Source organism: Megalops cyprinoides, chromosome 5 (assembly GCF_013368585.1).
Source record: "Megalops cyprinoides isolate fMegCyp1 chromosome 5, fMegCyp1.pri, whole genome shotgun sequence".
Taxonomy (NCBI): domain Eukaryota; kingdom Metazoa; phylum Chordata; class Actinopteri; order Elopiformes; family Megalopidae; genus Megalops; species Megalops cyprinoides.
Window position 1 is genome coordinate 639097 of NC_050587.1, and position 11961 is coordinate 651057.

Genomic DNA, 11961 nt, shown 5'->3' on the forward strand with positions numbered 1-11961 from the left:
AATTAGAAACAGAACATAATTACTACAACTACAATGAATTCTACTGCTGCTTATAATAATAGCAACACATACTTTCTTTCCTACAAGCTTTACAAGCACAGAGCTTACAATAACATTCATATTTAGAACATATACAGGATGTGGACAGACATGCTCACAATGTCACTTGATTTTCATCACAGTGAGGAGTCATCACCACTTTTCAGGCAACACTTCCCTGCTCTGAGGTGGTCTGTCTATTCCCAGGCTCTATGGCTCACATTCTCACCAAGGCCTCCAGCTCTACTCTTCGGGGCTTGAGGAGGAAAGGGTTCATTTCCTCTGCCAGGATGCTGAGCCCCAGAGGGGGCAAAGCTGGCGCAGTGCACTAGCAAGAGAAACCACTGCTATACATGTCATGCAGTTCTGAATGGCTCAACTCACAAATGAACCTAGCAATCATTATGATAAAAAAAGAAATGTGATCCAAAGGTGGCCACCAGATGGCACAACTGCCACAGGAGAACTGGAGCTACAGGGATCACATAGTACAGGCACGTGATTATAACAGAGGTAGCACAGAAGCAGTTGGGGAGCGTGGAAAACAGATCTGGAAACAGATAAGCGGATAAACACATGAAAAGACTGTGGTCCACTGTGCAGAGGTGCCCTCATGCACATGGTCTCTTTGTGGATGGGGAGGGCTCTTGGTTCCAGGTGCACTGACAGCCAAAACTTGTGGGCTGTAGGGACAAGAGGTCCTATATTATGTGAAGAAGGGACAGGGGAGTTTTCTTGGTCAGGCACTCCTGCCACAGAGGACCTGACACACCTCTCCCTGCTCAGGTCAACAGACCCCCAGCGATCCTGTCTATAGAGGGAACGCCACAAAAGAGAGGTCCTTGCATGGCAATGATGACTTATGCCAGAGCACCTTCAGCATCAGCCTCTATCCATTGGTCCCCTTTCAAGGCTAGAGCTCATCATGGTATGCATTCTGCCAGCCCACGGGGGGCGGCGCGCCCTTCAAGGTCTTGTAGGACCCTCGCCAGTCCGTTTGCACCGTGTCATCGTCCCAGAGCGTTGAGGTCTCTGTGTCGCTCACCCATTCTGGGTCCCCAGCGTAGTGACATGGCTGCACCAGCAGAGGGCGTGTTGAGTATGCCTGCAGATTCCGGTTGGGGAAATGGGCCTTGTACTTCTCACTGTGCAAAACGGAAATCACAAAACAAACACTAGGTGACAAGCTATAAAGACTGTATATGTACACAGATAAACCACAACTGGCAATGATAAAGAGTAACACTACAGTGAATGTCTGCCCATATACACTGACCCTGTCAAAAACCTGCACTAAAACTACGAGCACCATCTCAGAGTAGGGGTGTGCGATATATTGAATATACTCCATGTATCGCAGCTTGTTCTATGTGGGATGTAGTAAATGACTATATCGCGAACATCGAGTACAAATTGTCACTTAATTTTTTTAAGCCGTTGGCATGAGACTCGCTTTGGCGTTTCGCTTCTCTCACTCTCTCCTATGGCTCTCTCCCTCTCACAGACACAAAAAGAAAAAAACTCACATACATACATCACACACACTTCCCCGCCCATCCAGACTACTCTCCTGGGTGAGTGTGTGTGACGTATATAGGTGAGACGTGTTTTTGTATCTGGAGGGAACAGGGAAAGAGCCTGGAGAGAGCGAAAGAAGTGAAGCGCCAAAGCAAGTTTATATGTGCTGTGTTCAGAAAAGGTAATAGAAGATGGAGGCAGACGAATTGGTTCCGAAAAGAAACAGCACTGCATCCACTGTCTGGCAGTGGTTTGGGTATCCAGGGCTCCAGACTGCGACCATTTTTTGAGAGTGTGCGAGTTAAAATTTCACGTGGTCACATTCATGCGAGTGCATGATGATTAGGCTGTTTTGGTGCCCCTACAGCACGGGTACTGCATTAGCCATTGTGGTTGAAAGTAGTACTTTTTCTTCTTCACTGGCTCAGTTGGTCTCTCCCTGCCTGCACCTGCACTCTCATCATCAGTTGTGTCTGAGTCGGGACCTCTTGTTGGCAAGACAACTATTCATCAGCATGCAAGGTCATTGATTAATACCATGCTGTACCAAAAAAAAAAAAGTGCGCCCAAATCATGTGCTGGTGCGAACAACTGAAAAAGTTGGTACCACCAGTGCTACCAGTGGGAAAGTTAGTCTAGAGCCCTGGTATCGCAAGGAAGATGTTGAACAAGCAACGGTTATCTGCAAAATATGCAGTAAAATACTGTTAAATTTAACTTGGTTGTGATTTCCCCCTTTTTGCATGCAAGTTTAAAATCGTTCCAATAGAAACCACTAATGAATATAAACAAGAATGTTTTAATGCAGACATATGCTGCAGGGACTATTAGAATCATCATACTGGTGTGATTGTATGCATCAAAGGGTTAAATTGAGCATTTATGAAGTGCTTTAGAGGAGATTTCAAAATATTGAGATATATATTGTGTATCGCAATATAGCCTAAAAATATTGCGATATTATTTATAGGCCATATCACCCAGCCCTATCTCAGAGATATGCAAAGGCCAAGCAAAGGCAATCATATCGGCAACCACTGAGGCCACCGGCATGGTGCTTTAATACTACACCATGACATTTTATAAAATGCTAATATACAGAGAGCAGTCATGTGTCTCTTTTTTAGCACTAATGGGAATCACCATCACCACTCATTTCAACCAAATATTCCCTTGCTCTTTGAACCCCCTAGGTGGCCATTCCCACATCAGGAACAGGAAGAGATTTATTAAAGTCTGTTTTATGCATAATGGTTGTTGTAAAGTTGAACACTGTGATTCTTTATAGCAGTGGCATAAAGAAAATCCAAGCAGCTGGTAGGGGAAGTCTCACTGATCTCACACACAACCACTAAGCTCATTTAAATAATTGATAATTTTGGTTGTGCTCTTAGTAAAGGAACAACATTTCTGTGTATTGGCCGGAATGCATGAAGCCGAGCCTATCACGGCCATAGTGGGACTGGGGCAGAGGCCCATTTTTCCACATGGCACAGAGCACACACTGGCCTCCATTCCTCCGATGCATGCCTTTTCCAGACTCTTCTCTGGGCTCAGCTCCCATTGGCTCAGTGGGCCTGTTGCTATGGTCGGTCGGCCACACCATGGGAGACGGCTTTTAACCAGATTAACTAACTAATCCAAACATGACAAGTCTTTAACAGAGGGAAAAAACTGACAGAGAAATGCAATGTTACAAAGTGGAAAAGTTCTTAAAAAAAAAAGAAAAGACAAATGTGGAATGTGGAAGGCTGGTATCATTAAACCTCTCAGAGCCAGGAAAAGGAGAGCATATCAGAGGAGGCAGCCAGTACAGGGCTTTCAGAATGCGCAGTCAAACCCAAGATTACACATCTGCAACCGTTCACCCAAGCTATAAATATGAGACAAACTCCCACTTCATCTGGACCCAATTTTAACTTTCACCATGCAGTTTGCATCCATGTGACCTGGCAGCGATGAGCCCTAAATGGGAAGTTGATCAAAGGGGAAACTGGACATGGAGACATGGGAGACATGGACACCACCAGTTGGACAATTTCTTGACCCTTAGTTTTCAGGGCAACCAAGACAGCAATGTGTCAGGTGGGCAGGGGTGCTGCTCCTACGTACTTGGGGTGCTTGTCGTACATTATAGGCAGGAACTCGTCTACCGGCAGCATTTTGGAGAGGGGTTCCGTGTTAAGAAGCTTCTGGGCCCCTTGCTGGGAGATGGCGTAAGACAGTGTCCAGTAGGAGTAATCCGCCACCACCAGGTTCCTCACGTTCTCTACCGGCTCCTCATCGCCAGGCTTCACCTGCTTCCGACCCAGGTATCTGCAACAGAATCGGGGGCGAGTATGAGCCACAAGGGGGCGCTGCAGCACAAAGAGGGGCATGTTGCTGGGGGCACTCTTCTCTACCCCGCGCCAACACAATGCACAACTGAGCAGCTAGACCGCGCGGTCTCCATGGCAACATCCCTGTCACACTGTCTGATCCAGAGTGGTGGCTGATATGGTCTGGCCCCACCCCACTCACATTATGTCCCAGTCCAGATCCACCTTCTCCACCTCCTCCATCAGGCGTAGCAGCCGCCGCTTGAAGTTGCCCTGGAAACGCACGTCATCCTCAAAGATCAGCGCCTTGTCCAGCTGCGTGTCTACTATCTGGGAGGAAAGCACTCGGTCATCTCAGACGGAAATCTACAGCTAATGTTGGCCAAAGATCCTGAGACCTATCATTTTAGATAATGAACACTGGGGTATAATATGGTCTCACACAGGGAATACTGTGGTTGTAATACTGTACCACAAATATCAACATCAGTTCAGATATGGAATTTTCGTAGCTGCAGAACTGTTTCAGGCAGGAGATTCTGGGAATGTTTCAGAAGGTTTGCCCACTGCTTTCCACAATAAGGACCTTAGCCAGCTATGGTTATGATCATACTGAAGACCAAAAAAAATGAGAATGTGTGCAGACTGTCCCCCCTCCTGGCCTCTTACCTCCTTCCAAATGTAGTAGTGGCTGAGAAAGCAACCAACCTCGCCCTTGGTCAGGGTACGACCAGAGAAGGGGTCGTAGTATCCCGGCAAAAGGTCCACACCCAAAAGCTTGATGTCACTGCTGTTGAGAGCACTGCACGGGGCAGCGGCGGGGGGGGGGGGGGGGATGCAGGGAATGGACATGCAGATATGAATGTAACACGGGTATTTTTTCCTCCTGGTGTGCAGCTCCCTGCCTGATGTGTGGAATATGATGGTGCTGTGAGAGAATTAGCCAAGTTACCCTCCATCCACGGCGTCCACCACCTTGACATCAATCTCCAGCTCATAGAGTGACCACAGCATCCTCTCTCTCCTGTCTGGACGCCGACGCAAATTTATCAGGTACACCTGTGGTGAGGTCAGAGATACAGGTAGAAAATGCTCACATACAGAAGGAAAGAAGTTTCCCAGAGACTACAAAAGAAGTAAAAGTTTTCTCTGTGAGCACTCTCTTTTAGTCGTTCACCTCTATGATGTGTACAATAATACAGCCAAATTTTCATATGAAAATACAGACAGGCTTAAATGCAGTTATGGCTGTACAAATTTCTGCCAGTGTCTTTTTGGGTACACAGCTAGTCATCACCACATACCAGCTCAGCAACTTTTTATCTTTTTATGTTTGAAGTGTCCTACCAAAGTGTTTATACACAGTTTGGTGAGTTCTGACCAGTCCCAGGGGATATCCTCATAATCTGGTCTTTGGCGTGTAGTCTCCGTGGAATAAGGCGCAGTGAATTGTCTCACCTCATCAAAGCCCATGAGGTCTGTTTGCTTGGGGGGTAGATGAATGTACCACGAGGGGTACATGGGTGGCCCGTCAACTGAAAAAGAAATGAAGAGCTTTTGTATGGCGTTTCCAAAAGAGTGCCATCACTCTCTAGTGTGTTCACTTTTCAACAGATGAGTCATAAACTTTGACAAACACTCATTTACAGGCCATATTATACTTACTGTGCTCACTTTGTCAAGAAAAACAAATACACACATACATACACACAAAGCGTAAACACACACACCACAGAATGTAGGAACACACAAAGACTGTTCACCTTCTCATCCACAACATACTCACCCATGGACTCCAGCTGCAGATGCACAAAGTTGATTCGGTCATCCTCGATGGTTTGGTGTGGCTTTGCCGGGACATTGATGTAGCCATAGCGTACCTTGTTGCACAGATACATCTGCACCTCTGATACAGCACATCACACACACACACATACATACATACATACATACAGACTGTTAGCACCATGGTTTAGGAGCAGCACCTGAGCCCTTAATTAATGCGAGAAACCATTCAGCCAGTAGGGCTCACTGTACCTGAGACACGGCAGGAGAAGGCGAAGACGATGATGTCGTCAAAGGGCCACGAATAGTCTGGGTGAGGAGGGTGGAAGGCCAGCTTCTTGGTGCCCTCCTTGCGCAGGTCCAGCAGCATGGTGGAGTGCACCATGGGAACAGGGTAGCAGCCACGCCGGTGCCGGTGTTTGGTAGGGAAATACTCGGCAGTGCGCCGATAGTAACCCTAACAAAAAGAAGGCGGCAGTGAGTGCAGCGATCAAACCTGTGGTGGTAAATACTCATGGGTATGTGATAATGCCTCACCTGTGGAGTTATGCCACACCAGTAATTGGAGTAGTAAGTCTGTGAGTCCAGCATGGGAGCAATGACAGACTTGTTCTCAGCCACCAAGAGGCTGAGCGTGTCTGGGTTAGTCAGGATATTGTCAGTGTCTGCATACTGATAACAGAGAGAGAGAATTTAGACACTGCAATCTCATCACCTATGCCAATCAGGAAACTACATCACAACAGACGATCTTTTAGGCCTCTATGGCTGTCCTACAGTATAAATTAAATATTATTCAGAGACATGTGTGGAGGCTCCATGCAGTTTTTTTAGCCATTTTACTTAGTGGATTATTAGTGTGTCCAACTGAACAATCCACTTGGCCTTGATTTTCATATAAATTCAAACTTCAACACCAGTGGTATAGATACACCCGCCACGCTTAACAGTCATCATAACATAGTCCTGCAATTTAATAATTTCTTCCCTGTCCCAAAGTAACCATGTCGAGTTTCATCCAAATATGCCCATAAAATACTGTTCAGAGACAGAGAATCCAACAGGGGAGAATGGACCATAAGCTGTACTCCAACCATGATTTGGCAGAGGTAATTAGGTGTGAGGTTTAAAAATGACTTAGTGAAGTTGAGATGCATGTAATGCATCTTCCTGCATTTACCAAGGAGGCCATGAGGCATAGGTAGTGAGGAGGTGGTAGAGGGGAGGGGTAGTCAGCAGAACAGAGGGGCTTCCTACCAGGATGTAGTCTGCCCAGCGTCTCTTGGCAAAGTTGAGCGCAGCCTGTTTGAGCTTCATTACATACTCGTACCTGCCGTTGGTCCAGTGTTTGGGCCCCATCTCCCCAGGGTAAGACCTGCAAAGCAGCACCAGCACCACCTAGTGAGAACTCAGTGGCCAAGATAGCGGCAGTGGGGGCTATATCTGTATCACCTGCACAGCAGCTCGCTCTGCATAAGCCAAGTACAGACCTGCTCGCTCATTCCCCTGAGTCAGAGCAAAGGGTGAGGGAGGAAAGGTGCTCAAGTTAAAAGCCCTGGAGCTCTCAGAATGTCTGTGAAACCCTGCTTTGGGGGTTCGGCCACAAATCCACGGCAAGACCGTTTTTGATACAGTGCAGCTGGAGTTAGAGGAGGAAGGTGTTGGGGAAGGAATCAGGGAAAGTGTTGGGGAAGGGGTCAGGGAAGGTATTGGGGAAGGGGTTGAGGAAGGGGTCGGAGAAGGGTACTCACGTGGGTTTCTCCATTGGCCTCCACTCCACATAGTGGTAGAACTTCTGCATGATGGTCAGCCATTCCCGCAGGACCGCAGTGGTGTTGTCAATGTTGTGATCTGTCGCTGCCCTGTCAGAACACAGGGACACTGCTGTTTACAAAAAAAGGGAAGATACAGGCCAATCACCTGGTCCACATTTTGTCACAAAATGACTTCTGGTAGTCACAGGATACCAGGCAGGCATTTGATCTATGTTCTCAGATTAAGTCATGAAAGCAGATATGGCATAGTATTCAGCTCAAGTCTGGTGTTAAAGGCAATATAACTTCAGTTCTAAAAACGAATTAACAATTCCAAGAAACGTATTAAAAGAAAACTTATGATTGTGATTATATCTTAAGGAATGACGTTATTGTTATTCAAAGACTTCAGCAAAACTCTACATTAAATATATTTTTTCGCTTTACAGATAACAAGCTCGTCGCTGTTGTGTTAGCTACTGCAATAACCGCAATATACAAAATACATTTTTAAATAGGGGAGGGGAGAGACTGAGGGGAAGGAAGGGAGCTAGAGAGCGGGGCGACCGATTAAGTTTAAATATGATTGACCTTTGTATGCGTGCAAATAACAAAAAAGGCTATTAGCGGCCCCCTGAATAGGTTGCATTCGTGTAGAAAGGCCACCTACCATATCGAGATGCGATCTTTGGGATAGTCGAGTCTCTCCAGAGCCCCGAGATAGTATGGCAGCGAGTGAGCAGAGTTCCGCGCAATGACTGCAATCACAACCGTAGGCGGCTGCATTTTCGACTCTTCGGGATGTTTCTCTTCCGAAAAATAACAGTCTATTCTTGCGATCGCCGCCAAAACTACAATCCAAAGCAACATGGTGATTTGTACATCCACAGTCCTTCAAATGGGAAAAGACTGTCACACACAGCCGCTGTCCGCGTCAGCAGCTCAGGGAAAGAGGTTTTTCCTTAACTTCACCCCCCCCCCTCCCCAAAACAGTCTACTTTCCAAGAGCGGACGTGTGTCGCTGCAGGTTTTGAATTTCAACTTCCTTCGTCATTCTTCACTCGAGTAGTACCGCACAATATTTAAGGAATTTGTATTCACTGCGCAACATGTTCTTCTTTCATTGGTCGAACCAAAACCTTCGTTCTTTTCTCTGTGTAATGCTAGGTAGTTAGCAACGTCTGTAACATCTGGCTCACAGACCAAATACAAGCTGGGTATATCCTAAATGCACTTCAAAGTATCGAGAACTCAGACAATAAATAACTGAAAAACCATACCGAATTCATTTAGTTCAGCCACTGATCTTAAGTTTACCTATCGTAAACTGCTGTCTGAATTCATAATTTAGTCCTGTGTTGTGTGTTACGCATCCCCCCAAGGTATTTCTATAAAGATTACACACAGTGTTGTTTTATTTAAAATAGACCTATATATACAGCAGCATATTTGGTGTAAAGATTTTGAACAAGTTGTGCATGATACAACGTTCAACAATATAAATATTTACAGTATTTATGTTGTGCACAAAGAGAGTGACAGATATTGCAAGAAACATCAATGTTATTTAAATCTACATTTGTAATGGAGTATAACGAGCGTACAAGGAGGCCTAATACGCCTCAGCACATTAGAGGGGTAGGCCTGTTTCAGCCAGTTTCTACATGTGTCCACCAGGGGGCCCTGGACGCGCACAGCACGGCCTCGCCAAAAATGACTAACCCTAACCAATGACAATTACTGGATATTTAATTCTCACGGGTATTGGTTTTAAAAAGTAAACTCTTTTTTAGACATGTAGTTTTAGATCTAACCAAAAAGCATTGGGTACATAATGTCTTGCAATTAAATACAAATTTCCAAACGTATTAGAACATCTAAGGACTCGGGGCTGAAATCACAGGTCTATGAGAGCCACAGGCCAGTAACATGTACTGGAGTTACTACTCACTCACACACCTACACACGTATTCTTTTGTTTTGGGTTTTTTCTTTTGGCACCTGCTGCTACGTCATCACGCAGCTGACGGTCCCTCAAGGGGTGGGGCTGCCTCTGGTTGCCTTCATAGGAGCTCCAGGTGATCAGAGGTGTGGAGTTTGGCATGGGAATGGCAGCAAGTTTGAAACGAGTATGTGGTTTGCCTCCAAAGAAAAGGAGGGTCCAAGCTTGATCAATTCGTGGGCACAAAGCCAAATCATTGTGTGAGCTAGGGATGAAAGTAATTTAAGTTATGCGCATTTTGGTTGGTAAAATTAAAAATAATGATGGCACGCCAGTGAACCACACCGCGACAGACGCCAACGCCATCCACGTCTTCCCACGGGTTGAGGGATTTCTTTTTGCATTCTGCACGGTGGGTGCTAACCCTTTTGGGGAAAAAAAGAAAACTAAAAATAAATAAATAAAAATAATAAAAACAAAACCTGAACGCCTACGACGACCACGGAGCTGGTCGCCACCACGGGTCAAGACCGAGCTGGCCCAGACTGACACCAAAAACAGGGATCCAAAGGCAACAGGAAGGCTCCATCCCTTCCGAGGGCCGTCCAGTGCCAGTTTTTATTTTGAATTTGTTTTTTTTTGTGTACATTTACACTCACGTCAGGTTGCAGCCCTTCTTCCCGTACACACTACATAACCACGAGCCAGGTAAGTAGCAAGTTTGTAACAAATTTATGTAACTGCACCACACAGGGTACTTAATATATGCATATAAAAATAAATACATGCATTAATACATTATCACCCTGGGGTGTAAAAAATAGCCAAAGGTAGGCCTAACTGAATTTAGAAGTACAGGAGCCCACCCTTTGGCCGATACTCAGTCTGTGTAGTGTGACAATAGATTCAGTGGCACACTTGTGGACAGGGCAGGGGACTTGGCTGAAAGGGATATCCATTCATGACAGACGCTCACCCCCCCCACTCTCACTCCTAAACCATGATGCCCCCCCACCCCCAACCACTCTTCTCACCTTAGAAGAGCGCTTTCCCAGCCTCCCTGCACTTGCAGGTCTGAGAGAGTTCACCCACTACTCCAATAACTTTTCACTGCTGGGTCAGAGGTCACTGGCGCAGGGCAGCAGGATGGGACAGGGGCTGGGGGGGGTTGAGTGGGTGAGTCCAAACATTTGTTCAAGAATGATTTCCCCTGGACAACCTGATTGAGCTTCCCTCTCTCAGGCCTGGTGGGGGGTCTGCGGCTTACAGATGTGCCGAGAGAAGGGAGACACAAAGAGAGGGGGGGGGGGGTCTCTCCACCACCAATCCCCCTCCATCCTCCCCCCTTTCTTTACAAAGTCTGAACCCTGGGAGCCCAGCTGTGACACTCTGGGAAATCTTCAGACCCTGTAGCCCAAGCAATAATCAATAACCACATTCCCACACAAACATCTCACGCCTCATTGAGTCAATAACTGTCACTCATAGCTCCAAAGCACATTCATTCCAACTTACTCAGCGCTCTGTTCCAGGAATACACATTTGTCCACCTAAAGTTGTCTATCTTGGACAAACAGCGCTAGTTGCTAGAAATATAAGCAGCCTCCTGTGGTGTTTGAATGCATACAGCTCAATTCTGTAGAGCACAGTTTGTCCCCAGGCAAAAGGACATGCCACTACCAAGGCCTTGAGCAAGGAGGCCCTGACATTCTTAAAAAGTCGTAACAAAACACACACACAAAGTTCTCTTTTAGGCAGAAAGGAGGTAGGAGTTACCAGGGAAAGCCATGTCTTGCTGAGGCAACTCAGGAAAATGTGTGGAGCACAGGTTGCATGAAGGATCTGTGGGATTGTGGGTTGAGGTATGGATATTGTGATGTTTGTTGTGGCTTGTCCCAGTATCTCTGTGGCCCCTCATACACATAAGATCTCTTGCCTAATGCTTCACCTCAAACAAGACAAACCAGACTGCATCAAAACACATGACATGATCATAATATGTATTACTATAAACCATAATTGGAACACCAAGTTCATTTATGTGATCACCAGTGCACAAAAAAGGTGCAGCTAAACTTGTATTTCTCTAATGACACCATGGGCTGGTACCTTGCAGTTTGAATCCACAGCCCAAGTATGCAACCAAAAAGAGTTTTCAGACACGTGCGCAAGGTGTGTGTAAAATTCCACAAGAGACCTGGGCGGATTTGGGTGGGAAGGCAGCTGAGACTACCCAAGCACACTATCAAACCTCCACAAATAGCAGTTCTCATTCCCTGTTGCCTGGCAACCACCCAGCCACAGTGAAAGAATGTGTTTTCATTTCGAGTCCGGGGGAGGGAAAAAAATCGGGGCAAGAGAGCAGGGGAGACTGCAAGAGGATTCCCTCGCTTTCAGTGACTCTGTGATGGGCTCAAATCCATGTCCTCAGCAGTGTCTAGATTTACTCAGATTCTCTACTACAGGAGGAGTGCACTGGCTGCAAGAAAAATGACCAATATGTGTTCTTCAACCTTTTCTATATCGGCAAATAAATGCACCAAATAAAGTTAAATGGATTCACTCTACTTAAATGTTCACAGCTGAGCAAAAAGTTTTATGTGAT

At 46.1% G+C, this 11961-nt stretch overlaps 1 protein-coding gene across 3 annotated transcripts; it reads right to left on the reverse strand.

Annotated features, from left to right (window-relative positions):
* On the reverse strand, nucleotides 1-8356 carry cercam (cerebral endothelial cell adhesion molecule). Of its 3 annotated transcripts, none has more exons than XM_036529278.1 (12): nucleotides 8085-8356; nucleotides 7412-7522; nucleotides 6918-7035; nucleotides 6198-6332; nucleotides 5913-6117; nucleotides 5662-5781; nucleotides 5334-5410; nucleotides 4828-4934; nucleotides 4545-4665; nucleotides 4078-4205; nucleotides 3670-3873; nucleotides 1-1184 (listed from the first exon to the last, which is right to left on the reverse strand). In XM_036529278.1, the coding sequence occupies exons 1-12, from the start codon at nucleotides 8282-8284 to the stop codon at nucleotides 953-955; spliced, it is 1758 nt and encodes a 585-aa protein (XP_036385171.1). In that variant the 5' UTR covers nucleotides 8285-8356; the 3' UTR covers nucleotides 1-952. The 3 variants fall into 3 exon arrangements, with proteins under 3 accessions (XP_036385171.1, XP_036385170.1, XP_036385172.1); XM_036529277.1 differs by having other exon boundaries at nucleotides 4545-4677; XM_036529279.1 differs by having other exon boundaries at nucleotides 4545-4677; nucleotides 7412-7544; nucleotides 8085-8170.
* Nucleotides 8357-11961: the final 3605 nt, after the last annotated feature.